Source organism: Muntiacus reevesi, chromosome 2 (genome assembly GCF_963930625.1).
Source record: "Muntiacus reevesi chromosome 2, mMunRee1.1, whole genome shotgun sequence".
NCBI lineage: Eukaryota > Metazoa > Chordata > Mammalia > Artiodactyla > Cervidae > Muntiacus > Muntiacus reevesi.
In genome coordinates this window covers 179,659,597-179,687,435 of record NC_089250.1, presented here as the reverse complement: position 1 = coordinate 179,687,435, position 27,839 = coordinate 179,659,597, and the positions used below count along the sequence as shown (strand labels likewise).

Genomic DNA, 27,839 nt, shown 5'->3' with positions numbered 1-27,839 from the left:
CCCGGCGTTCCCCGCGTCGAGAAGGAGCCGAGCGGGCTGGAGACCGACAGGATTAGCTTTCGTCGTCGCCGTCGCCGCCGCCGCTGCCGCCACTTAAGAGAAGCCGTCGCAGCCACCCCTGCCGCTCCCGCCGGCCACCATGTCCGCCCAGGCGCAGATGCGGGCCCTGCTGGACCAGCTCATGGGCACGGCCCGGGACGGTGAGTCGGGGCGGCCGGCCAGGCGAGGGCTGGGGCGGGAGCGAAGCGAGGCCGCCGGGCGGCCTGAGGCGGGGGCCGGGACCGTCTGCGCCTGCGCGGGCGCCCTCCCCTCCCCCGCGCGCCGACCGCGGGCGCCGGGCCTTTGTCTGAGCCTTCCCTGCCGGCGTGGGTCCCCGGCGGGCTCCTCCCTCGGAGCCTGTGCTGTCGGTGGGGCGCCAGCCCCCTCCCCGTTGACCTTGCTGCGATTTCTCCGCCCTCCCGCGGCCCTCGCCTCTCCTCGAACAGGGAGTCGGCGAAGGGCTGCAGCCAGCTTGGGCACAGGTCGCTGGCAGAGGGCTGGCGGAGCTCCTCCACCCGAGGGAGCCGGATGGGCCTGGAAACCCTGCCGTTGTTGTTCTGTACCATTGTAAGGGGAGCCGTAAATTGAGCTTTTCTAACGTGGGTTCCTGCCGCGTGCTTTTCCAGCCCCCCCTTTCCCCAGCCACACTGGAGAGCTTCTGTTTAGCCTGCGCTTGGCAGTCGTTAGGTAGGTTGTACTGTAGGGAGGAACGCAATATCATGATGGTTGTCTCAGGAGAAAGCGGTTGCATCTTTGCAAACTGTGTACCTGCTGTGGTTTGTGTTTTCTTTTCTACCGAAGTAATGAAGTTGTAAGTTCACACTGGCACATTCGCAGGGCTGTGCAGATTCATTGCACTTTATTTCATAGGTGAATAAGTGCTTTTTAGCTTTCTTTGTATATTGAGTTGCTTTTGAATTGCTTCCCATATTTTTATTTCATACAAACTGAACAATTGTGGCCCCTCTATTTTATTTATAAAGGTTCAGTGTATCTTTGCCTGCCTACATCAATCTGCAAGGGAGTTGCAGAAAAGCCTCATGTTCATCGAGCCGTGAGTCACAACCAATTTTTAAGCTGTTATAACAAAAAAGTGTTTGCTTTTTTTCACAAGTAACTTTAAAAGTGTAGTTTAGAAAGAAAACATTTTCAATAAAAAGACACTACATTAATCCTGGATGCTTGCAAATCCTGAAATATATTCCTCCTTTAGTTTTACACAGCTCTGTGTCATATACACAGATTAGCTTTAAAATCTGTCACATTCCACTTTGCCTTTACTTTTATGTATCATTCCCCTGACTTCCTTACTGCAGGTTGGGCAAGAAAACTTTTCCTTTAAAACTTTTCAACAGCGGGCATAAAATTCTGCAGCTGAGGTCTTGAAGAATGCAGATGGGTACAGTATGTGTTGGAACTCACAGTGTGTATTGACTAACCTGGTTCCTTTTTTGCTTTTTTCCCCTTGGTATTGTCTTGTTAAAAGTGACTCCCAGGTGCCAACTCTTTTTTTTTAAGGGTGGGGGTTAAAGGGGGATAGGTAGACTAAGTCTAGGTTATTTATCAGTCAGTAATAGGGAAAGCTTTCTTCATAAAATTTCGGGCAAAATATTGCCTATACATTTGTGTATAGCAAAATGATCAGACTAGTAAGTAGCTTTTGTTGGAAACTACCAGCTTTTAAGTCACACGTGGTGATTCATGGCCCTCTGATTAGCATGGGTTTTGGTATCTCATGGGCCACATGTATGTGTGGGGCTAATGGCCTTTTGGTGCTCAACATTTTACTTCTGACTCCTTGATCTCTTTGGCACAATGACGGAGTCAGATCTCATTAAGCGTCATTCTTCATGATACATGTAGCATCAAAAATCATCTGTATTTTGTTCCAGTTGTTAAAAAAAAGACATCTAGGTCAGCTTTTCAGAGTATTTGGTAGTCTGCAAATCATCCAGGTGAATTGTACCAGATATGCTTTTGTGCTTAATGTGATAATATTGTCTTATTTAAAACCACACATGAATTTCAGGAGACGAAACCAGACAGAGGGTCAAGTTTACAGATGACCGTGTCTGCAAGAGTCACCTTCTGGACTGCTGCCCCCACGACATTCTGGCTGGGACGGTAGGTACATCTGGAGGGATGTCCTAGGATACTCAGACATGGGTGCTCTGCAGGCAGTGGGGATTTTCAGGTTGAATTGTGTTTTCTTTTACTAAGCGGAAATTACCTACTGTCCTTCAAGTGATAGCTTCTGTTAGTTTGGTGAAATTTTATATAATGTTATTTCACTTCTATAAAGTTCTGTTTGTGAGGTTTTCAGGTTTTGAGAGAGTTAGTTTTACTGAGGTATTCACAAGTTACATATTACTAATCTCCTTTGGCTTTAGCAAAAAGAGTACTTCAGGTTAGCCTGTAGCTCTGTAAGATTATGGGTTGGTTTGTTTTCAGGTTAAACACATACTGGTTTTTTGATCTGGTAACAGGGTATGGTTTTCCCAGATTTGTAAGTTTTTGAAAAATCTGGACTAATGTTAATCTGCAGTTTTGTGTTACACCACCCTTTCAGGAAGTCAGTACGTGATCTGATAAGTATAGAACTCTACAATTTTAAGTTCATTTCATATGAACCAAACACATAAATGCTAGTTTTGCAAAATGAACATTTATTCAAAGTTAGGTAGTATTTAAGAAGACTAAAGAATGTCAGATTATCTACCATGATTCAGCCACTTACAGAAAATGAGTTCATAAACACCATCACCATTTTAAGATGTCACAACCCCCTCATGTAATGTAAAAATGTCTCCTCGTTTTAAGGGTTCAATATGATGTGCTGGGGAACACTTTTTTTAGGATTAATTGGTGCTTTTGTCATTCCCGTTTTGGGGAGGAGTTTCTGAAACACTGGGCTGGTGTATTACATCTTCTCAGGCTTGCCCTTCTGACAGCAGATAGGAAACGGCTACAAAGCCTCACACCTCTGTTAGCTGAGGTCTTGCTTGCAGTTGACTGGCTATGACTGCTGAGTGTTCTGGATCATAGAGGTGCCGTCCCTGTAGACTGCTGCTTTCCACTGGTCATAGCAGGCAGCCAGGAGTGTGCTCCTAACCTGGAGTAGGTGGTGTCCTAACCTGCAGTTGTTGGTAGTAGGTCTTAGTGGAAGAAGTCAGAGGAAGTAGAGGGACATGCACCAGAGTGAAACATTTCATCTGTGTTTTTCTGGAATGCTGATGAGGGAGGGCATTTCCTACAGATGTTTATTGTATTAGGTATAGGTTAATTTGCCAAGTATTTACTGTACAAGTACTCTGCCAGGCACTGGGGATGTGGTACAAAAAATGTTTACTCTTATCTAATGGAGAAACAGGACAGACAGTAAATAGTGAAGTAGGTTCTGGACTGTTTTGGATAGGGCAATATTGAAAGGCCTCTCAGGATAGGGAGCAGAGACCTCAATGCAGAGAAGACACTCATGTACACCTTTGAGGGAATAGTGCTCCAGGTGGCTGATGGAGCCAAGGGAAGCAGGAGTGCATCTGGGTTGGTGTGGGTCAGGGGGAGGAGGCAGAGACTGTGGGGCTTTGATGAGAGGCCAGGGACTGAGCAGTGTCACTGCCGTCCCCGTTGGATAGGCAGCTCAAACCGAGAAGAGAGCCCAGGAGACCTGTTTTCATGCAAAGGTGCAGTGAATGTGTTGGGGGTGCTGAGGTCAGTTGAGAAGAGAGCTGGGAATTTGGGTGGCGAGTGTAAACTTGGAGCCTCATGGCTGTGGGCTCCTGGGTGGCGGGAGTAGAATCTGCTGTGCTCCATGGAGATGGACTGAGTATAAGCCACAGGACAGTGGTTAGAACCCTCAGCATGCTAAGGGCTGCTCCAGGCTCTCTCCTGTCAGTAGGGGTGAGGCAACAGAGGAATGGAATAGGAAAATGGTGTATTGATAGTAAGACCAGAGGGATAGCTGGAAGGAAGGCAGTGTGACTTGTCTCTGTGGAAGAACTTTGGTTTTCTGAACGTTCTCTAAAGAGCCTTTATTGCTCTTCCCTCTCTGCCGTGTGAGACCTCTGGAGGGTAGAGAACACAGATGTTTTGTGCGATTAAAAAAGAAGATAGAAGGTCTGGCATGCTGCATTTGACAGCCCCTTGCAGTATTTTGGAAGAAGTAAACTAGTGAGGTATTTCAGCTCTGTTGGGTGTTTGGCTGCCAGAGGAGTTGGCTAGTACTTCTGCCTCCTTGGCAGAGTTGCAGAGCGATCTTCAGGAGTCCCAGGCATGTCTCTCACCTGTTTCGGCAGTGGCCGCTTGAGCGCTCCCATCTGAAGGAAGGTATTGGTCAGTTTTGCTTCGTGTGTGATTCCCTAATATTGAAACTTTCTTGACAGTTGAAATTTTTAGAATGGAAGTTGATTTGCACTTAAGATTTTTAGTACTTAGTGGTTTTGTTGCTTGCTTTATCTGGAAGTAGTTTTTCTTTGAGCAACAGAGTGTTCGTTAGCATTTAAAGAATTTCTAAGAGCTGCCTCTCGTTTTTCAGCTGTAGCACTTAGTTACTTTTGTGTGGTTTTTTTGGCTATGCAGCATGTGGGATCATAGTTCCTCAAATAGAGCTCAAACCTGCACCGCTTGCTTTGAAAGTATGGAATGTTAACGACTGGACCACTAGGGAAATCCAGAAGCTGTATATATACATAAAATATATGTTTTTAAAAATACATTTATTCATTTATTATTTTTGGCTGTGCTGGTTCTTCGTTGCTTCATGGGATTCTCTCTAGTTGTAGCAAGTGGTCTTCTCATTCAGTGTCTTTTCATTGCAGTGGCTTCTCTTGTGGAGCATGGGCTTCAGTAGTTGCAGCTCTTGGGCTGTAGAACAATGGCTCAGTAGTTGTCCATGAGCTTAGTTCAGAAGCTGTGTGTTTTTTAAGGATTATGTTGGGTATTTAAAAGAGTGAATGAAGCAGAATTTGCCAGCTTTACAATGATAGCAATTCTAGTTGCAGCTTTGGCTTTTAGAACTTGTGTTTCCTTACCTCTGGATTCCCCATGTAACCAACATATAGAAGCTGCACGTGACCTCATAGTAAGCATAATGAAGGAAAACAGAGCTTTTGTGTTTACCATTTGGTCAAAATGAATATGAACTCTACCCTTGGCTCTGTCACTGGTGATGCTGTAGGACATTTTGTCATAAGGATGGCTGCACCTTCTGAGATTAGGGCCGAAGAGCTGGAAACTGTCCTAGAATATTAAGGATTTTGTAATCCATGGAGTCTTTTGCTAACCTCGTTTTGAACACACTTGTAGTTTGAGCTGAAGGATTTCTGGACTCTGCTGCTCTTTGTTCCCTTGTTAGATAGTTGTGCTTGTGTCCAGCAGCTTGGGCTCCTGAGGCATCTCCTCACTGGGCTGTTGGGGTTTGTCAGTTGGCACTTTCTGACTTGTTAACCTGACCCTCAGCACCCAAACGTCCCTGTTGCTGTTGAGATGACCACAGACAGGAGTGGAGGCGGTCCCTGTACAGGGTCCTTTACTTAGGACTTAGGTAAGAAAAATGCACGCTGCTGTCTAATTATTCTGTCTGTGCCTACGATGTGCAGTAGCACATTAGGCTGGTCTTACTGGTAACACAAATAATTTGTTTTGGTGAAAGAGCCTTTTGTCTTTCAAGTGGGGCGAGTGAGTGGTCCAGTCTGTGTCCCCAGGTGTGTGTCCAGAGTCCTTTACCAGGTTAGGAGAATGGAGTCACTGGCTCTGAGTCAGCTGGTTGTGCTTTATTTCCTTTGATATGCAAAGAGCTACTTAACATTAGGTGTTAGGTTATGTGGTAGCTCCCCAAAACCTGATTTCTGTCCTTTCCTCTTTTTGTCTCTGTGATTTAGGCTTTAGTGGTCAGGATTATGAGAAGGAATGCATGGAAACTTGCTGCTGTCAGTGATACTCTTGTTTCCTGGCCTTCTTGCCACCCCTTCCCCCATGCTGCTCTTTACTAAATAGACATTTCTTAAGTCACTCATGAAATAATAATAATTGTGAATGCTAAGTAATGAAAAATAGTCTAGTAATCTCTGGTTCCATAGGTACACTGAAATGCATATTTTCTGAATGTCATGTAATCATGGTGGAAAAAGGAAAATAAGACTTCTTGGCCCCGTTGTTTCTTAATTTTCTTATCATAGGCAGCATTCAAAAAAGCATTGTTGATTTTGATGACAGTTACCACCAGGTCATGTGCTTCCTACAAATGGTTAGATGTTTGTGTGTAAATTTTTGTTTCTCTTTCACAGCGCATGGACTTAGGAGAATGTACCAAAATCCACGACTTGGCCCTCCGAGCAGATTATGAGATTGCAAGTAAAGAAAGGGACCTCTTTTTTGAGTTGGATGTAAGTTTTATTTGATGTTAATTGTTCCCTACTGTGAAGAGCCAAATACTGCACTAATAAGAATAATGTAATGTGTGTAAGTTATGACACAAAATTATAAAACAGATGTTATTCCTCCACTCTCTGGCTGGGAGCTAGGATGTGGCCAGGACAGTTCTGTGTCTGTGTGTCTACCATCCCAACTCTTCTACATTTTGTACTGTATTGTTTTCTTTAAAGTGTTTCTTATATATTTTATGATTTCTTGGACATAATGTTTATTCTTGCTTTTGAACTTACAGAAATGGATTTATAGTGTAGGTAATCTTAGTAACTTTAAGTAACTTTATTTTTCCTTCAGTGCTGTGTGCCTTTACATACTTTTTGGGGTATGGTTTCTTTTCATTGCTCCTTGACTGTTCCCTGAACTATCCATTCTATATTCATAGACATTTGGGTTGATTCTAGTGGGTTTTTTGTTTTTGTCTTTTTTATCATGAATAGCATTATAAATGTTCTTGAATATCTTGGTGCACATGTACAGCAGTTAACCCAGGGTATATTTTTAAGAGAAGAATTGCTTGCTCATAGGAGCTGCACATGTTTATTCTTGCAAGATAGTTCTTTTTCTTTTCCCTCCCTAATTTTTGATAAAGTGTATCAGTTTACCCATTTAATAACAGTGAACATACCCTTACCAACACTTGGTATTTTCAGGCCATGAAATCTTCTGCAATTTAGTCGTTATAAATAAATATTTCATAACTTTTGTCATTTTTCCCTCCCAAAGGAGCCTTTTTTAGACCCTTTCCCCTAATTCATCCATCTCCCTTTCATGAATTTTGTTGTTGTTGTTGGTTGTCCCCTCCATGAAATTCGGATAACACAGATACCCAGCATATCAGTTTATGTACTGTGATCCTTTACAGGTCACAAACCATTGTACTATCTTAAGATTTTCTTCACTCTTTAAGACCAGTTTTCATTCCTGTCTGCATTGGGAATGCATGATTTGGTCACTTTATTTTGTTAATTTATTTTAGGCTATGCTGTGCAGCTTGTGGGATTTTAGATCACCTTCCAGGGATTGAACCAGGACTCCTGCAGTGGAGGCGTGAAGTCCTAACCACTGGACCATAGGGGTTCCCGATAGAGCCACTCCATTTTAGCTTTTTTCCTTTTTCTGAGTCCTCCATTCCTAGAGTAAGCAGAAATCAGTGAGGGGTTTGATGCCATTCAGGTTCCTGAGTGAAGGAAAGCACTTAGTGAAGGCACTGAGCTTGGTGGGAGGAAGTCGGGAAAGGAAAATCAAGGAAAGGCATGTTTTTTTTTTTCTCCCAGTGGACATTTTAGAGGATGTATTATAGCTGGAGTAAATTCTACTTAAATCAGTAATCTTAAAAAGTGGTTAAAATTGCCATTTCTTTTTCAAATGCATCAGTGTTGAATCTTCTTGGGATACCAGGTTTCAGAAACACAGGAACAGAGATGTACGGGTTAAATTTTCACTTTTAGTTATGTAGCTTTTTGTATCACAAATCTTAGGATTTCTGCTGAATTAGAATGTCCCTGTGCTTTTTAAATGACCTGATGAATTCAGTATTTAAGAACAGGGTAATAGAAGAAATTGAGAATACAGAAAGAGTGAAACATACAGTAATTTAGTATTTTTATGCGGGGCATGTGTTCAGCCTCTGTGGAGAAGATGAGTTTTTTTAATGAATAGTATGAGAAACTGTGGATTACCCAGTTGGCAAAAAACCCGGTTGGATCCCCCAAAAGAGAATTTTGTTTTGTCATCTTGGTATGTTATAAAGTCTAAGAAGCTGTAAGGTAAAGATGGATACCTTTTTTCTGTATAAAAACTTAAAATTCTAGCATATCAAAAATTCCCATATGTAAATAAGAATTAAGCTGAGACACAATATCTGCAGCATATGAAGGGCAGGTACCTTTCATGATAAAGCTCATCATGACTGAAAAGGACTATAGCAAGAGCTGAATAGAAAACGGTCAGAGGATAAAGGACATTTTTAGTGGGCATCTAACCCTGTGACAGGTATTCACCCTCACTCAGACTGAGGAGTTGGAGAGTTAAGTAATTCTGATACACCTCTTGAATGACTGAGCCTCGGAGGATGGGAAAGCATGTGGTAGCAGTGCTAGCTCTGAGAGTATAACTGATGATATGCTTGCTTATGAGCACAGGTAAATTTGCCTCAGAATAGTCCTGCAGCATTGCAGCCTGCAGACTCCATCAGTGAGGGCTTGGTCAGGTCATTGCTCTCTACAGTGGGATGATATATGCAACTGTGGAAAGAGGGTTGAGGTAGTGAAATTATGTCCGAGATAAAGTGGGAAAACTGATGTGATATGATGACTTCCATAGTGTGATTTTTAAAAAGAAAGGGTGTTTACTGTTGTTGACGTGCTTAGATTTACAGAGGAGTTTTAGAAGAAACCACGAGACTTTGAACACTTTTGTCTTAGTTGGAGGGCTAGAGTAGGTCAAGAGACGTTTTTGTACTGTGAAAATTTACCATTTAGAGGAATACCTTTTCCAGTTGAAAAGATGACCACCCCTCCCTCCAGCTCTTTAAAAATCATATTTGAGGGAATTCCCTGATGGGCCAGTGGTTAGGACTTCCTCCTCTCACTGCCAGGGGTTCCAGTTCAACCCTAGGTCTGGAAACTAAGATCGCACAAGCTGCAGCCAAAATATAATATATATATTAAATAATAGGTATATTCTCTGTCTTAAAGTCATATTTTACCTTATAGATGGTTCATGTTGAAATGTTTGCTAGCTAGTGCTGAACCTCTGGAGGAGGTCTTCCTGTTCTGATGAGTGGGGGGTGACTTGGAGCAGCTATGCTTGTCGGAGGGCAGTCAGCGAGTAGCTGTCAGCATGTTAAATGCATGTATACACTCGTTCCCAGATCCTGCTGCTGGGACTGTATCTTAATGGTATGTGTTACTGAGTCCACAGAAAAGGTGTTCATTGCAACTTTTTTTTAAAGTGAAAAGAGGATATAATGGGACTGTTTATTAATGAGGACTACTTAACATTAGTTATTGCCCTTTCATACAGTGAGTGGTGCTTCGTGGAGCTCTGGGTGTTAGGAAGATTTTGCCATAACTTTTTGTTTATTTATTATTTTTATTTGTTTATTATTTCTATTATTTATTTGCTATGATTTTTAAAAATATGCCATTATATTTAAAAATAATGACTTAATGGTAAAATTCACAAGCCATAAAATTTATCCTGCCTTGACTTTTTAATACATATCAACAGTGTTTGGATGTGCATGGGTTACTTTAATGCATTAAATGTGGCCTGGCTTTGAAATACCAGGCTAAAATAATTTATTTCCTTAGTTATGCAGAATAAACTTAGAAGGAAAAAATAAAGTCCTTTTCCAGAATACAGGTTTGCTACAAGAACTTGATGGAATAACTTTTTCAATCTTCTTGATAGGTAAGACAACTGTTAGAGATTCCAGGTGAAAAGTCTGCCCTTTCCACGTGACTCCTATACAGTGCCTCTCCAGAGGTCACTTGTATCTTTCGAAGATAGGCTCTTCAGGATGAGCACACGTATATAGCAAAAGCTAGTTGTGATGTTTCTTTTCGAATTGCAATCTTGATAAATCAGAACACCTCAGAAGCGCTTTGGCCAGATGGGGTCAGTGAGCTGACTCTTGATCTCGCTGACCTGTTGCTGCCTCCTGAGGAGCTGCTGTTGGTGTGAGGCTCCAAGCCTGCCACGTGGCCATGTGGATGGTTCAGTTCCCAGGCGTGGAAGCAGCAGCTCCTGTATTGTGTTGAATTTGGTTTCTGGAGGGAGTACAGTGTAGTCATCACTACTAGAAGATGGACACAGGTTTTGTTTTCACAAATTGTGAACCGTCACTAATCCATTATTTTTATTAGTGACTTATATTTGTGTATCTTACCAAGTGTTTTGGTAGAATCTCTTCACTGTTGACAGTAAATCTGTGAGGTGGGCCTAACGTTTATCTCCAGAGTCTCTGAAAGAGACTGGTGCTATTTGCCAGAAGTCATGGGAGCATCGTCACATGACCCTGGGAGAGTTATTTTGTTGAGTGGATCAGTCAGGGGTGTTTAGGAGCTTTATCCAGGTTGTATTAGAGACAGCGTTTGAGAATAGATTATTATAGTCATACCAACATGAAAGCTTTTGCATGTTAGATGCGTTTCATCTGTTCTTTCAGAAAAACTTCTAGAACTTGAGTTTTTAGTGGATTTATTAATAAGTGGATGTATTAATTTAAAAGAAAATTATGCTTTTATAGAAAGCAACATCATTATTAGTCTGTTTTATTTCTTTATTTTTTTTTTTTAAGTTTATTTCACTATGTTGGGCCTTGGTTGCAGCACATGGCATCTTTAGTCATGGCAAACAAACAGGAGCTTTTAGTTGCAGCATGCGGGATCTAGCTCCCCAACCACGGATCAAACCTGGGCCCCTACACTGGGAGTGTGGCGTCTCAGCCCCTGGATCACTAGGGAAGTTCCAGTCTGTTTTATTTCTGAATTAGTTGTTCAGCTTAGGTGACATTTGACTTTCAGTATAAAAATCTTTCATAAGAGCTCATCAGCTCTTTATACAATTTTAAAATATTTATAAACTTTTACTTTCCTCTAAGTTTGTAAGACATGGTTCTAGAGTATTTGCTTGTGTATGAGAAGACTTAAGGTGTTTATTGCATTGTTCTGAATTAGTGAAAGGTGAAAAAATGCAAATAATATACTTACTGTGGAATGGATATAGTTGTTTTAAAATAGTGAAATGCTGCACAGCTATAGATCATAGAAAATGTGTGCATTGGTGTAAGAAATGAAAAAGCTTTAAAAACTGTCCCAGATGGAGTAAAAATTGTGTACTTGTATATGTGTTTTAATACAGTTTTAAACGGTATTTACCAAGCTCATTTGATTATTTCTTAGAAAGAAAGAATTATGCTTTTTAAGTCATGTGAAATTATTAGGTCCAATTGAATTGCTAATATAGTGTGCAGAAATGGAAATTTAAAGGTACTTCTGCTTTATAACTTACTTCTGTAAATTCTCTGTCTTAAGTACAGTGGACCCTTAAACAACACAGGCTTGAACTGTGAGGGTACACTTAGAGATTTTTTTCAGTAAATGCATACTGCACAGCCACAGGATCCATTGCTAATGCCTGCCGCCCCCCCACCCCACCCCCGCCTGTTGTTCAAGGGTCAACTGTGGTTGAAAACACAGGCAAACAGTGGTACACAAAGTAGTGTTGTCATAGCATCGTCTATAAAGTTGAAAAATTGGATGCAACAAAAAACACTTTAATGATGAATGAACAGATGATGAGGTACTCAAATGGTAGACTGTGCCCTTGAAACTAATGTTTGTGAGACCTGAATGTTCAGTGACTTAAAATTCCTTAGGAAGTCCTGAGCAAGAAAGGGATAAGTGTGTGTGTATTGGAACTCACCGTGTGCTCTCACTGGAAGTGTGTGGCCAAATCAGAATTCCCCAGACTGTCACAGAAAACCCGGAAAGCCTCCTTCCCTGTGCCCCCCACTCCGTGGAGGCAATCCCCTACCACAACTTCAAGGTGGAAAAGGAGCAACAGCTTGCTGTTCAAGTGCTGCAGGCCGACCTTGGATGGCCAGTTGCTTTGTTTTGTTTTACCTTGGAGGATCTCAGACAGCAGGAGGTGTAACGGCTTAATGGATCTCCGTGTACCCATCACTCATCCTCAGGAATGATCAGCTCATGGCCAACTGACTTCTCACAAATCTCAGACTTCACACATCCTGTCACCTGTAGATATTTCAGTGTTGCCATTGACTTGTGAAGTTCTTTTTACTCTGCATACAAAAATCTGGTATTATAGTTGGTTGGGACAGAATGTACTTATTTGTTTTTCTTTTTTAATTGAAGTACAGTTGATTTATAGTGTTGCGTTAGTGTCTGGCGTACATGCAAGTGATTCAGTTTTGCGTACATATACATTCTTTTTCAGACTCTTTTCCAGTATAGTATGTCACAAGATACTAAATATATTTTCCAGTGCTGTACACTAGGACCTTATTTGTATGTTTTATACATAGTAGTTTGTATCTTATTAACATGTATTTTTAAATATGTTGAGAAAAAATTTAAACATGCAAATGTAAGCAGAATAATATAGTGACCATCTCTGGGTTTCGTCTCCCAGTTTTCAGTGATTGTTGATGTGAAGACTTGATTATTTTGTCTTTCCATGCTGGATTATTTTACAGTAGTTCCTAGAGATGGAATTTCATCTGTAAGTACTGCAAATATATCTAGAAGATAATTTTATTTAAAATATTTATTATTTAAAGGATAATTTCTTAACCTTATCTAAGTCTTCAAATTTCCCAGATTGTCTCAAAAAGGATTTTTTTTTTCAGTCTTTTTTGTTTGAGATACCAAAATAAGATCTACACGCTAGGATGCTTCGTAAGTCTTTTTACATCTGTTGGAAGAAATGAATGTTTCTCACATCCTGGATTTTGCTGATTATATCCTTATGATGCAGTCTTTTTAATGTGTTTTCCCTTATATTTGAATTTCCTGTAAGCTGGGAGTTAGATCTGGATGCAGGATGGTCAGAATCAGGTTCTCGTTTGACAGAGTAGCACAGAGGTGGAGCTGGGCAGCAGCTGGCGCATCACCTCGGCGGTGCGGCGTCAGTGGACTGGAGCGGTGTGGGCAGCCTGGCTGCTGTTGCACAGGCCTCCATCAGCCTGGGGCCGTGTGTGTCCAGCAGCAGTGAGGATTATTGCCTAGATCAGTTACGTCACTAGGTTGCTGCTTGTCACTAATTGTAAAACACGTAAGGTGTTCACATGGTTCAGAGTTTGAGATGCGAAAGGTGTGTTGTGAAGCCTGTCTTCTGCTCTGCTCTTCAGCCCCGTGATTGGCCCCAGAGGTAGCCAGGTGTTGAGTTTCTTCTCTTCCCTTTGGAGATTATGTGGAACCTGAGGGGTGTGTATCTCGCTTTTCTTAAAACACAAGTAGCAGTCTCCCGGACACATGCTCTGTCTGCCTGCTCTTCCCTCCTCTTGATTTAATTTTCAGCATATATCTCAGATTATTCCCTGTGTAGTTAACTCCACCCTTTTTGTGGTGACACAGTATTCCAGAGGATGGGTGTCTGTTTTGTAGGACCATCGCCTGTTGATGGTCATGGTGCTGTAGTACACATCAGCACATCCTGAGTGTGTCTGGGAAAGATCCCTAGAGGCGGGACTGTCCACCCAGAAAGGCTGTGCTTTGTCATTTTGGCGGCTAGTGCCACCATGCTCTCCAGAGGGTGAGTGCTGCCCCCAGCGGCGCCTGGGAGTTCCCATTTTCACATCTTCACTAACAGAGCAAGTTACCCAGTTTTTGCCATTCAGAGAGGTCTAAGCAGGTATTTCTTTGTGGGCCTGACAAGGTTGTCATAAAGGTGTTTGTGTAGGTATACCCTGCCTAGACCCTCAACTTGAGCTGGTGGCTGGCACCTCTACCCAAAACTTGGGTTACCTGGGAGAGAGTACCTCACCATTGTCTCTTTCTAGTCCAGCACAGCCTCAGCCTGACCACCTCAGGACCTGGCCTTAGTTTCTTGAGAGAGTTGCACCAGGAGTTCCTTAGGAGAGGGAGTAGGTCATCTGTGTAAATGCATCTCAAGTATCTCAACTTGGACGTGGACACACAGAGCGCTGTTAATTCACATTGACTTACTGTGTGGAAAGGCTACAGGGCAGCGCCTTTCTTCACTGTTCACATGTGGAAAATGTAAAGATTTTTCTCTAATCAGTGAAAATACAGTTCACCTTTTCCCCATGTTGATTTCCTTTGAGATGTAACAGGTTTCTGGAGCAACACACCATCTCACCTAGTGGGACCACTGCTCTCTGTCTTACATGTGTGTAGTGTGGCAATCACACGTGCTCTTAAGTCCGGGGTTAGAGTCCCTGTGCCCCTGGGTGAGGTACTTTGCCCTTTTCTAGTTTCTGTATACTGGGCTGGTGAGTACTGCCTCAGCTGTGAGGGCCAACTGTAGGGACTGTGGAGTCAGATCGCAGGGGTCCTTGCTGTTCCTCAGGACTTTGGAGATTGTGCTTCCTTTCCTTCATCTGGGAGTTGGTGCCTGGAGAACCTTGGATGACTGTCCTGAGGCACGTGTTTGCACTGACTGTTTTGCTGGCAGCACGGGCTCCTCTCAGGCTTGCCGGTGCTGCAGGGCAGGAGGGTCAGGGAGAGCACCTCACGTCTTGGGGGGGGGGGGGGGGCAGCCTCAGCAGGAATGAGACCTGTGCAGCCCTGTGAGCTCAGCCCCCCGAGCAGTATGTGGTTCATCACACCAGCCCTGAATGACAGAGTAGAGGTGCATGACTTCCTAGTAAGTGGTAGGTTGTCAGTAGCACTTAATTTGTAGGTTTGAATACCTTCTTTCTAAATTTTATTTTCATAATGTAAACCTGCCCTTTGATTTAGGAACCAAAATGAAATTGAAAAGCACATTGAAGAGAAGGAGGGGCAGCAGAACAGAGCCATCTTTTAAGGAACATTCAGTTGAGATGTCTCGGCATTCTGCCCGTTCTGTGCTGTGAAATTTACCATTTAGTTATTAGCTGATCAGATGTCTGAGTCCATAGCCAGTTTATATTCTGCGTAAGGTGCAGTGGTTCTTTGCTTGGTAAAGGCACTGGCAGAATTGCCCACTTGAGCCCTGATGAGCGGAGTCCTGGTTCCCTGTCGTGTGTGAGGTTGCTCTCTGGGGAGGCAGTAGAGGAACTCTTTACCCAGGTCTCAGCAACTGTGCGCAGGTGGCCCTGGGGCCTCTCGGGCTGGTCTTCAGGAGCCCTTGTCCCCGTGAGCATGGGTGGTGCCTGACTTGCACTTTGATCCTGTCAAGTCCCCACCTTGTCAGCAGAGCTCACGTCAGCTCTACATCCTTCCAGGAAATGCAGTGCATGCGTGCCAACAAATGCCAGTCACTGGCTTTCCTAATGGTTTGATTTGAGCATAGTGAAATGTTCATTGAGAATATTTGAGGACCAATAACAGGAAGGAGGTCTTCAGCTCCAGGAGTGTGGAGTTGGGGAGTTTGCCTTGGTGGATTGCAGGTGTATCGCTGTCAGAGAGCCTCTTCCCTGTCTTGACCAATGCCCAAGTGTGCTTTCCTTTGAAAAACGGGGACCCCGCTGTCAGGCTGATCTCTGCTGGGGGCTCTCTTCAGACCACATCTGGAGGCAGGAACATAGGTCATCACTTTTTGGTCCCTTGACCTGACTTTCATCTGCCTTATTAATCATTTGCACCCAGAGCTTTCCTCGCTTTCCTCGCTCTGCTCGCCCTGTCTAATCCCGTCACTGCTGCCGACATCACTTGCTGTCTGTGTAACACACCCCTGCATCAGCAGCGTGGGGCCTGCTGCCCAGCACTGGTCCTAACCTGGCAGTTGAAAAAGGGATGTCCTGTTTGTATGTGTATCTGAAGTTATGTTGGGGCCTGACTAGTCACAGCAAGTTAACTGCTTAGCATATATGACCACTTACTGATTAGTATTTTATTGTTTTCCACCAACTCTTTTCAGAGTCTTTTTCCTTTATCTCTTTGGGTAAGTAGTAACCAGTTTTCCCACTGCTTTAGATGGTAGGCCACAACTGAACGTGTTCACCGCTCAAGTAACATTTGTTCTATTGTTTTGTTTTGAGGTGGAAGGGGGAACTCTACCCTCAGAACATGAGGGAATAATATTTACGTGGCTCACAAAGACCAGTGAGTACATCTGCACCCCACGCCTCACCAGTGGAGGGCCTCTGACATCATAACACGGCCTAACCTCTCCTGTCCCTCAGAACAGTTAGTCAGGCTAGGTGTTTCAGCTTCCGTTAGAATTTCTTGAAATTGTTGAGGGATGGGGGTTCTTGGACACATTTGGAGATAAATCAGATGAAGACCATACTTGTGAATGGTCGCTTGGTTTAACAAAGCCCCTTGATTGAATGTGATTGTGGACATGTTAGCAGTAGTGTAGCTTCAGATCTTCCCACTGAACCGAGAGGCCTTAAGAACCAACCCAGGACTGCATTTCCTATCGAACACGTGAGCTCTGAGGTTGCAGGCATGTCACTGACCGGAGCCCTCTGCCTTTCCTGAGCTAGGCGATGGATCACTTGGAGTCCTTCATCGCTGAGTGTGATCGGAGAACAGAACTTGCCAAGAAACGGCTGGCAGAGACGCAGGAGGAGATCAGTGCAGAAGTTTCTGCGAAGGTATGCGGGTAGGGAGGCCTCCACCTCAGGTCGTCGGTATAGAAGCGGGGCTGGGACCTGTCAGTGGAGAGTGTGCATTTCGGGGTGGACAGTGGATGTCCACTGCCCTGGCTGTTCGAGGTGAGGAGGGAAGCCGTCACCAGGCTCGTAGCCCGTCACTGCATGGTGCATATGTCATAAAGTTCCTTTATTAATATCCCTCCGCATAACAGGAAATGGGATAAGTTAGCAGGAAAATGGTTAAATTCTGGTGTGTCTGTGTCAGGGAGGAATAAGTAGACCTGGTGAAATTGGCATGTACATCATTGAGAAGGCCCTGTCCCTCTTCAGTGGAGTTCTCTTCAGTGTTTTTTTCTCTTTTCAGTTTTATAAAAAGATTTCTTGGGAGATAGATAGTTTTTAACTAGCCTAGTGGTGCTGTTTATTTCTAAAAAAAACTCCCAGTAATTAGTCATTTTGCTTAAAGGGTAAGTAGTGTATGTGTTTAGGCTCACACATTTTGTTACCCTCACCTGGCGACTGAGCTGAACTGTAAGGTATATAGAGTGACGGCCTGGAAGCTGGCCCGCAGGGCGGGCCTTACAGCCTGTGGGAGTGACAGGCGTGTGTCAGGTGTGTTGCCTCTGCTAGGATGCAGTGCAGAGGTCTTAAATGAGTTACGGTCTGACACTTAACGGTTGGTCTCAATGGTGGCAGTATGGGCGTTGTAACTGTTAGAATTCATGTCATCAGTGAAGTTTCCAGCTATTGGTGTATTCGTTGTGAAACAGCAGAAATGCAACAAGAGAAATACTCTTTGCATTAAAAAATCTTTTGTTTTGTTTTTATTTTTTTAATTGGAGGATAATTGCTTTACAGTGTTGTGTTGGTTTTTGCCATACAACAGCACAAATCAGTCATAACTACACACACACCCCACCACCCTTTCAGCCTCCGTCCCAGCTCTCGTCTTTTGTTTTTAGATGTCTTCTTACGTGGCTGTCTCTTTCTCTCCAGGCAGAAAAAGTACATGAGTTAAATGAAGAAATAGGAAAGCTTCTTGCTAAAGCTGAGCAGCTGGGAGCTGAAGGAAATGTGGATGAATCACAGAAGATTCTCATGGAAGTGGAGAAAGTCCGTGCAAAGAAAAAAGAAGCTGAGGTTGGTGAGGAAAATGTTTTTAAGAGGGAAGAAACATAGTAACTTCAGAGAGTTGACCATTGGACTAAAACGAAGCTGTGCCTCCATTTTCTTGAATAATGGGGAGGAGTTGGAAATAGGATGGTACAATTTCAAGTCAGCTCACCCTGGGGTTTGTGTCTTCGCTGCTCGCTTGACCTCTGAGGCCTCAGACTGGGCACTTTGAGCTCTGAGCATCACTCCCGTGTGTAGAGTGCATCCTGAGCCTAGCTTGTCCGTGTTAGTGAGCACCTCCGGTCTCTGTCTGTCTGCTTCCAGGAAGGGCCCTGCGTGCAAGGTGTTCAGCTGATGTGATGGGGCCTGACTGGCTTTGCAATTGCTGTGAAGAGAGGCCTCGGGTTGTTAGTGATGCTGTGCCCTCGGGAGAGAGACCCGTGCAGGTTATGGGCACCACCCAGGTGGTGTCCTTGGGTGGCCAGTCCAGGACTCTGCTGTGTGGTGCAGAAGCTGAGTCCAGGACTGTCTGAACTGTTTCCTCTGTTGGGTTTTCTGCTTCTCAGATCCTCGCCACTGGAGTGGAAGTGGCCTGGATCGACTTCAAGAATGGTGGGAAGGTTGGAGTCAGGGATAGAGGGATGGGAGTGTACCTTTACTCCTCCTGTGGGCCAGGCAGAATGCATGTGAGCACTGGCTAAGATTCACTCTGATGAAGATGGGCGCTCCAAAGAAATGGGGTCTCAGTTTAAGAGTGACTTGGGGTGCAGGGCGTGTCCAGGTAGGGCAGGGTGACCCTGAAGGCCGTTTGCTGAGACCCAGACAGAAGATTGTATGGTGGATGGAGACTCGATGGCGGAGTGGGCCGCGTGCCAGTGCAGGGCCGGTTTTGATTGTTGCTGGTCCCCTGGCTCTTGGTGGCACCTGAGACGAAGTGGAGCTCAGTGATGACAGCTGAACACGTGAGTCCTGCCAAGTGCCCATTGAGGCAGTGACATGTGCATGTGGAGTCCCAGGTCCTGCATCAGAATCCTTATATACGATCCACACCTTTGTGTATTTAAAGGGAAAATTTGAGTATATGGAATCAGGCTCCCTGGGTTGCTGACAGTACCCAGCAGAAAGGTCAGAGGGTCAGGAAAGAAGGAGCTCTATAGCCTTTTAGTGAAACCTGAGGCCAAGTCTTCCTGCATTGAGGACCAGAGCAGACACCAGAAACCTGTGAGGTGGATCTGAGATTTGAAATAATGTAGATGTGGGGTTCACCACTTGGATGTCTGCAGACCGCCCCAAGGGCAGGAGGAGTCGATATACACGGGGACTCCAGGTGCCTTGCTCCGGCCACTGTCCCTTTCCTCATCACCTGAGTGCCCCCCTTACTTAAAACTTAACAGAACAAGACAGGGTGGCTTGGAGGGGGCAAGCCTCCGCTGTGCTGGTCTGGGTGGTGTCTGACCTGCCCTTAGTAGCAGACAAGGCTGTTTGGTATCCTAAGAAGTGGAGATGGAGGGGCACTGTGTGCTTTTTACCCAGTTTGCCGCAGTGGTTTTGTCTTAAACTGTAACAAAGCATCCCACCCCAGAACAGCTGCTGAGTGACCCCTCAACACCTGTAGGTCCTGCCTGCTGCCATACCAGTCTGCCCTCCGTTCTCAGCATTTGCTTATTTTAAGAACATTGTATAATGGATTCACACAGTATGTAACCCTTAGGGATTGACTTTTTTTCACTCAGCGTAGAATTTATTTTGAAGGATATTAGAGGATGGCATTCATAATTTCAAAACTAATGAAAGGTGTAGAATATTATCTCAGATAACGCTCACCCACCATGTTTAGTGTTTCTCGTTAAGCTGTTTGACTCTAGGAAAAAAGCAGCACTCTAATGGAAATCTGAGCTCACGGTGTTTCCCCTCTGGCCCCAGAGGCGTTGGTGTGTGTTCGTTGCACACCTGGGCTCATAAACTATGTGTGTTCCTGGGCAGGTGTGTAGGCGTCCCGCAGTGGTGCTTCAGGTCCTCCCACTAGCATCGCCAGGCAGCGCTCTCCAGGCTGCTGTAGGCGGATGGGTTCAGTTTGTTCACTGCTGCAGGACCGCAGTTTAGGGGCGCATGGCTGTTTGTCCATGGGTGGTTTTACAGGTCATTGACGGTTTCTCATCTCACGGCCGGTTCTGTGTGTCCAGCAACGTACTCATGTGAGGGGTGTTTCTGGTAATCCCACCTTTACAGACAGGTTGCCCCCCCCACAGTAACCGTGCTGCATGGGCGCCAGTGTCAGGGTATGCAAGGGCCTGGTATTCTGTGTCTCCGTCACTTTAATGAGTGACATGGTGTCTTATTTTAACCTGTATTTCTTAGGGAATGTTTTGAATGTGTGAATTAATGGAAGATTATTACATTGTCTTCTCTTCAAGGACAAATGTTGAAATGCATCCCTCAACCTAGATTTTGAAGGAGTGTGTTAATTTGAGCACAGGCAGCCATCAGTGTGTCCTGGGTCATTTTCTTTTGTATTCGTGTGTTTTCCTTTGAGGCAGAGTGACTCCCTGTGATGAGACTGGACCCCACTGGCTGCTGGGTGAGGGCACGGGGTATGTGCGCGCGCTTTGTTCCTTTAGGCACAGTTCCTCGTTTGAAGAGATGTCTGGTGTGTTTCTCCTTCCAGATTTTAGGTTTCAGGGCTGCATTGGGCATTCCTGGATACCGGGACAGACTCTGTGGATGCTCTGTGTTTTGCCTGTCTGTCTGGTGTGATTAGGGGCGCTGTGAGGAGCCTGTAGTCTGGTCTTCACAGAGCTCTCCACCATCACAGGGACTCCCTTTCCCCACTGGCCTTTAGCACAGAGTCTCCCATGTGTCTTAGTGTTCTGAATATCCCTCACTGCTTTGAAATCATGACTCTTAGTTCATTTCTTAAATAAACAATTTAAATTGCATTACAATTTAATTACAAGTATCTGAAGCTTTGTAAATGATTCAGGTTTATGTATTTTGAAATCATCTTTAGGGAATTTCCTGGTGGTTCAGTTAGTACTTGGCACTTCACTGCCAGGGCCTGGGGTTCAGTCTCTAGTCCGTGAATTAAAGTCCCACAAGCTGGGCAGCTAAAAATAAAAGTCACCTCCCTTCATGTACTTCCATTTTAGGGGTTGAGTGGACAGTGGCATTTGAGTTAACCTAACTTGGATCATTCTTTTCCCGCTCTCCAGGAAGAATACAGAAATTCCATGCCTGCGTCCAGTTTTCAGCAACAGAAGCTTCGTGTCTGTGAGGTCTGTTCGGCTTACCTTGGCCTCCATGACAATGACCGTCGTCTTGCAGACCACTTCGGGGGCAAGTTACACTTGGGATTCATTCAGATCCGTGAGAAGCTCGATCAGTTAAGGGTATGTTAATGTGCTGTGTTTCTGAAGAAGCCTTCAAAGTCGTAATCGTCTTCCTGTCTCTCTTTTGCTTGTAGCAAACCTTGTGTTCTATTTTTGTTGGTGGAAGTATCAGGCCTTGGTTTTATACTTTAGCTTTATAGTGAGCTTACTCAGGTGTCATCACTGTGTTCCCTGAGATCTCAGAATCCAGCAGGGCCTGGGATGTTTGTTTAGTCTACTACCCATTCTTTACAGAGAACAAGGGCAAAATTCATCCCAGGTACAGAGAACTCCTGCACTCCTTTGAAAACACTTCTCTTTGCAGGTGAGAGAGACAGTAGCCTGTGGTTTTTCTCTTTGGGCGAAGGTGGACCTGTGGTCAGGCTAGAAGCATGAGAAGGTGACGGGGCTTTTTCTGGTGGCCCCGGCCCACGGCTGGATGCCTCTGTCCCTTCCTCGGGGCTTCTTGTTTTCCTGGGTTAGACTGCAGCATTTGATGTCATGGATATGGAATGCTGAGAAGGAAAGTTAAGCAACTTTGGGATGAGCTGAAATGTTTTCAGATTGATTCAGCCTGCCTCGCTGTATACTAGGATGCTGGGAAACATGCAGGCCTCTCCTCCAGAAGCCCGAAGTCTGGAACGACAGATGTGTGGCCCCTAACGGCAGGCCACCTTAACAGTCAAGGCCTCAGACCATGTGTGGCCCCAGGAAGGGACGGTGGGTGGCGCCCTTAACACCCAGGGAGGGACCCTGGAGGGTATAAGTTTATGGTATAAAATGTAAACATATTTTGTGTGTAGCTAATATAGTATAAATAACAGTTTGGTGGCAGTTAACCATCTTCATAAAAAATCTACTCCTTATATTCCTGTTTTCCTTTAAATTATCATTCCATTCCATAACATCCCAGAATTTTGCACTAATGTTTCTTATACCTGAAAGCCTTTTTTTTTTTTTTTTTAAACATCAGCATACATTGAAACTGCTTTCCATGAAATCTTTAGACCTTAAGTATTCACGGATCTAAAAATTGTATTTTTGTCATTGTGGTCATGAGCAGTATATAGTTGATAGAATAAAACAGCCAAGTTACAGATTCCGATAAATAGCTATTACAGTATCAGCAGAAAAGGTTACTTGGAAGTGCACCTCTTAACCATGAGGAGGGTGGGAGCTCTGTGCCCAGTTCAGAGAGGGCTTCACTCAGTGGTCCTGGCAGGTCCCGCCTGCAGGTCCTCCACCTAGAGGGAGGCTGGGAAGAGTGAGGACTTCCCCGTGGGGGACCTGATGTTTCAGGGATTGGGAGGGTTTGGGAAGGAGCTGATGCTAGTCCCTAGGCTGGTTCTTGGGCGGAATGTGTGTGGAGGCTGAGGTGCTGAGACAGCGTCCTTGTGACCTACCCCCAGTGTTGGATGTATGATGTCAGAGGGCAGAGCTGGAGGAGCCACACAGGAGAGCTTGGCCCAGATGCTTCGAGGACACACACACGCACCCCCAGCCGTGCCCTTTCTTCTTGGGGGCCTAGCTCTTGTTGGCACTGAGATTTTAGGTCATGCTGCACGCCCTCTTGGACCTTGTCTCGTGGCTCTGGATAGCTCCCCCTCCCTGGGGGGAGGTGAGGAGGCATTCTCCTCAGCAGCATGAGATGGCGTAAAAGGCTCCAAGTGGGTTTTGGGGTACTCCAGTGGTGGGGTCTCTAGGCCACCTCCTGTCCCCCTCCTGCCCTCCGTGTCCACCACAACCCATCCCCAGGACAGGCGGCAACAAGACTGGGTAGCTTGACTCCTCGCAGCAAGATGTGCTTGATCAAATACACGTGTTCTCCTTCACATAAAGTTTGTGGGGTCTCCTTTGGGTAAAAACCTTAACTTTCTTGATTGATTTGAAGTCATATGATAAACTTTCTATAACTTAGAGGTACAGCACCTGTTAGAATTAGTAGTTTGTCACTGAATTTATAAAACAGTTTTTATTCCATGTATTTTCTGTTGTTTAATAAGAGGTTTTATTAATAAAAAGAACTGTGTTCCTGTTCCCTGAATTTCCCTTAGATTCTTAAATCGCCAGTGCTGAGGTCATGTAAAGGCGCTTTGTTTAGCAGTGTTCACACCCTACTGTGTATGTGCCTCTCTCATCTTCCCAGTTTTCCATTTTATTTAGAAAACCGTGGCTGAGAAGCAGGAAAAGAGAAATCAGGATCGGCTGAGGAGGCGAGAGGAGAGAGAGCGGGAGGAGCGACTGAGCAGGAGGTGAGCCCGAGGGCACCCCACCTATCCCGAGGACACCCGCATCCCGAGCACACACCCCGTCCCGAGAACATCCCACCTATCCCGAGGACACGCCCCATCCCGAGGACACCCCACTTATCCCGAGGATACCCCCCATCCCGAGGACACCCCCAATCCCGAGAACACCCTCCCTATCCCGAGGACACCCCCCCATTCTGAGGACACCCCACCAATCCCGAGGACACTCCATATACCTGGCAGCCTTGCTGTTACTTGTGACACTTGAGGTCTGCCAGGTACCTGGTGGCCATGAAAAGAAACAGAGAGATTCCCGCCCAGCGCAAGCCCTATGGCAGGATCCACCAGGGACGGGCTCACGTGGGCCGAAGGCTGGGGGTGGTCAGGTGGGAGTGAGGAGAACATGAGTGGCTGGGAGGGTCCAGGCCCAGGAACCGGGTAGGGACGAGCTGTGTGCTCTAGGGGCAGAGCTGATAGCATCTGCTAGCGTACCCTGTGAGTGGTGCAGAGCAGGAGTGGAGCTGGCCTGGAGTGGCCGCTGACAGTGACAGGGGAGGGGAGCCTGGGAGCGGAGTTTTGGGAGAGGTGGTTCTGGCGGTGTTAGGGCTGGGATGCCTGAGAGCAACCAGGTGGGGGTGGTGGGTCTGGTTAGAGTTCAGGGCAGTGTCTGGAGCCCAGAGTAGCCAGGCTCTGTATTGGGCACACAGACTCCTGGAGGGATTCCTTAGTGAATAACTTGTTAACGTTTTTGTTTTTCATTATTTTAATTATGTAACATGTTGATTATAAAGAGACTCAGTATAAAAATATTAAGCACAGATGCGAGGGTCTTTCCACACAGGCGACCGCCATCGTGGGGTGGGCTTTGTGCACGGGTACTTGGGCCCTCCCGCAGCTGGCGCACTCTTGAGGCTACACAGCGCCATTCTGTGATGTTGTCATCACCTGTCTTTCATTCTCCCGCCTTTGCTCACCCTCGTTTTCCTACCTCTAGCAACCACCAGTCTGTTCTCTGTATCTGTAAGTTTGGTTCTTTTTTATTCCACATATAACTGAACTCAATATAGCATTTATCTTTTCCTGTCTGACTTATTTTACTTAACATAGTGCTCTCAGGGTCCATCTGTGTTGTTGCAAATGGCAGCATTCCTTCTTGTTTTGTGACTGAATAACATCCCACTGTGTATATATAACTACATCATCTTAATCGGTCCATCTATCTATGGACACTTAGATTTTCCTGTGTCTGAGCTATTGTAAATAATGTTGCAGTGACCACGGAGTTCAAAATAGTGATTTAATTTCCATCAGTGAATATCCGGAATTGGAATTGCTGGATCATATTATAGTTCCATTTTGATTTTTTGAGACACCTCTATCCTGTTTTTCATAAGGGCTGCACCAGTTTACATTCCCACCAGCAGTGCGTTCTTTTCTCTACATCCTCACCAGCACCTGTTTCTTGTCATTTGGCAGTAGCACTCCCGACAGGTGTGAGGTGACAGTGCTTCGTGGTTTGGTTTGTATTTCCCTGATGAGTAATGTTGTGGAGCAGTTTTTCCTGTGCCTGTTGGCCTTTGTATGTCTTCTTTGGCAAAACATTTGTTCAGGTCCTCTGCCCATTTTTGAATCTTTTCTTCCTTCCATGTAGAGTCATGTGAGTTCTTTTCATATTTTGGATATTTGCCTCTTGTCAGTTACTTAATTTGTAGATATCTTCTCCCATTCAGTTGCTTTTTCGTTTTGCTGATGGTTACCTTCATTGTGCAGAAGCTTTTTAGTCCGATGTAGTTCCCACTTGTTGACTTTTGCTTTTGTTAACTTTGCTTTTTAATTTTAATTTTTGGTGACTTATAAAATGTTTTTGAATGAGTGCTAGTGCGATCATCCTTGTATGTATTTGAGTATATATAAAGTTTCTTAGAATTCCTGGGAGAGAGGAATTTAATATATAAATACTGGTAGGTGTTAAGGAAGTTACTTTCCTGGAAGTTTTATCAAATCGTTCTCTAGCCACATGGTGTGTGAGCAGCATATTTTGTCACTTCCTCCTTCACAGGTTGAAAATTGCTGCTTAGAACAGGATATGAGACCTGCATTCTTGTTGTCAAGTGTATTTCTTTTCTTTTTTTTTTTTTTTAATATTATTTGGGTGCATTGGATCTCAATTTAGGCACATAGGGTCTTCCTCTTACCATGCGGAATCTTTCCTTAGGGCACACGGGCTCCAGAGTGCATAGACTCAGTAGTTGTGGCACGTGATCTTAGTTTCCCCATGGCATATGGGATCTTGGTTCCCTGACCAGGGATTGAACTCATGTCCCCTGCATTGCAGGGTGGATTCTCAACCACTGGACCACCAGGGAAGGTCCCTCAGGTGCATTTCTTACGTTGCTGGTTGTGTACTCGTTCCCAGGAGCTCCTGCAGCACTCCCAGGAAAGTGAGCCTGGGTTTGGAGCTTGGGTATCCTGCCCAGCCCTGTACCGTGACTGTCTGTGTAGCTGGATTGGTGTCCACTGTGAAGTTTGCAGAACCACTGGTTCAGCTCAGTGCAGCCTGGACCCCTGCGTGCTTGTCTCTTCCTTCTCCCTCCAACAGGTTGGGGGCCCGGGGCGGGCCTCATAGCAGGTCCTGTGGGAAGTTGACCCTCTTCACCCTGTGGACGTGAAGTACCTCCCCTCAGCTGTAAGGAATTGGGCTGTTTTGGGGGAATTGCTCATCTTTTTTTCCATTTTAGGTCTGGATCAAGAACAAGAGATCGCAGGAGGTACGTTTCCCATTGATCCTTTCTCAGTTAAGATGTCCTTTTCCACATGCTTTTTTCTTAATATTTAACCTTTATAACTTGGCGTTTGTTGTCTGGGGTCAGGGCTGGCCACAGAGGGCACAGAGCATGGGTTAGAAGGAGAGTCCCGGTTGGGATTGGTTGAGGCAGTGCAGCATGGGGTGGGCCTCCATTGTCGCTGAGAGGGATGATCAGAGATTTCCTGGCATGTTGCAGGAAGCATCGGTGGGGAGGGTCTGGCCAGTTATTCGTGACCAGGGTGCCATTGAGGGGAGGGTTGTGAACCTGGGTTACAGATTTGGGAGGAGAGAGGAGAGACAGCAGTAAGGCGTCAGCACAGCCTCTCTTGCAGGTCGCGCTCCCGGGACCGACGTCGGAGGCGGTCGAGGTCGACTTCCAGAGAGCGGCGGAAGTCGTCCCGCTCCCGGTCCCGAGACAGACACCGGCGCCACCGAAGCCGCTCCCGGAGCCACAGCCGCGGCCATCGCCGGGCATCCAGGGACCGGAGCTCGAAATACAAGTAACTACTCTGCTCCTTCAGTGTCTGCAGCAGGAGTGAGCCCTGCTCTGTGCGCCAGGGCTCGGGGCCTGTCACCCAGGGACGGGGCGCTGAGGCCTTGAGGGTCCCGACAGGGCCCAGGGCTCCGGGCGTCCGCCTGCTGGGGGCAGCAGGTGGCTTCAGGGCTGGACAGCTGCGAGCTGTGGTGGTGTCACATGTAGGCGAGGCCATGCTCGGGCTGCACATGCACTGCCACTCTGGCACACACAGCCCTGATAGGCTGCTCACCTCGGTTGTGGTGGTTAAAAAAACACTACTAATGATCATATTCAGAGATGACCACCATTGACTTTGGTAATACTTTTTCTCCATTGTGTTTTTACATAATGGATGACTCTTGCTGTATTTTCCTTTGCACTGTTTACATTTTAGTGAAAGCTGTTCATGTTACTAGAATGCTCTGAAAATGCCACTCTGTGTTGGCTGCCTGGCCTTCCCTGTGCAGTGCCTGCTGGGCCCTCCCAGCTGTGTGGGTCTTCCCTTACCTTGCAGGGAGGGTCCACGGTGTCAGTGCCTGGGGAGCACCTAAGAGGGAGGGCCAGCCTTCGATGAGCCTCTGGTTCCCTTTTCCCAGGTTCTCCCGAGAGCGGACTTCAAGGGAGGAGTCCTGGGAGCGCGGGCGGAGTGAGCGGGGGGCCACCGACTGGAGGCTTGAGAGTGCCAATGGGAAGGCCGCATCGCGGAGGTCGGAGGAGAAGGAGGCCGGCGAGATCTGAGCCCACGACCAGGCGCTGTAAATAGTTTGATCCACGTTTGACACAGCCTCATGTTACCCTTTGTATTTGCTGAATACAGCTCATCTTTTGTAGTTTAACATTTCTATTGTTTTGGAGCTAGCTGTGAGTTTCTAGAGGTGTACAGAGTTGCTCCTGTGTTCTGGGTTATGTCGAGTGGGAATAAACAACCTGACAGACTGCCTCCTGGCGGCCGCGGTGCAGTCTCTGCTGTCCTGGCTGCACTGGGCTTGCTGCGCCTTCCACAGGGTGGGGGGCACACCCAGGTCACCTGCACGTAGTCCAGAAATGTGACTCCTCCTTGGGCTCCTCTCTGCCTTTTGGCATCTGA

General features: G+C 45.7%; 1 protein-coding gene across 3 annotated transcripts; it reads left to right on the top strand.

Annotated features, from left to right (window-relative positions):
* The first annotated feature begins 8 nt into the window (after window positions 1-8).
* LUC7L (LUC7 like) lies at window positions 9-27,692 on the top strand. 3 transcript variants are annotated; one of them, XM_065923896.1, is made up of 11 exons: window positions 9-200; window positions 1,023-1,093; window positions 2,069-2,163; window positions 6,324-6,422; window positions 16,592-16,702; window positions 17,699-17,842; window positions 21,025-21,201; window positions 23,344-23,432; window positions 26,168-26,197; window positions 26,568-26,735; window positions 27,349-27,692. In XM_065923896.1, the coding sequence occupies exons 4-11, from the start codon at window positions 6,327-6,329 to the stop codon at window positions 27,488-27,490; spliced, it is 957 nt and encodes a 318-aa protein (XP_065779968.1). In that variant the 5' UTR covers window positions 9-200; window positions 1,023-1,093; window positions 2,069-2,163; window positions 6,324-6,326; the 3' UTR covers window positions 27,491-27,692. The 3 variants fall into 3 exon arrangements, with proteins under 3 accessions (XP_065779968.1, XP_065779967.1, XP_065779969.1); XM_065923895.1 differs by lacking the exon at window positions 1,023-1,093; XM_065923897.1 differs by lacking the exon at window positions 27,349-27,692 and having other exon boundaries at window positions 26,568-26,739.
* Window positions 27,693-27,839: the final 147 nt, after the last annotated feature.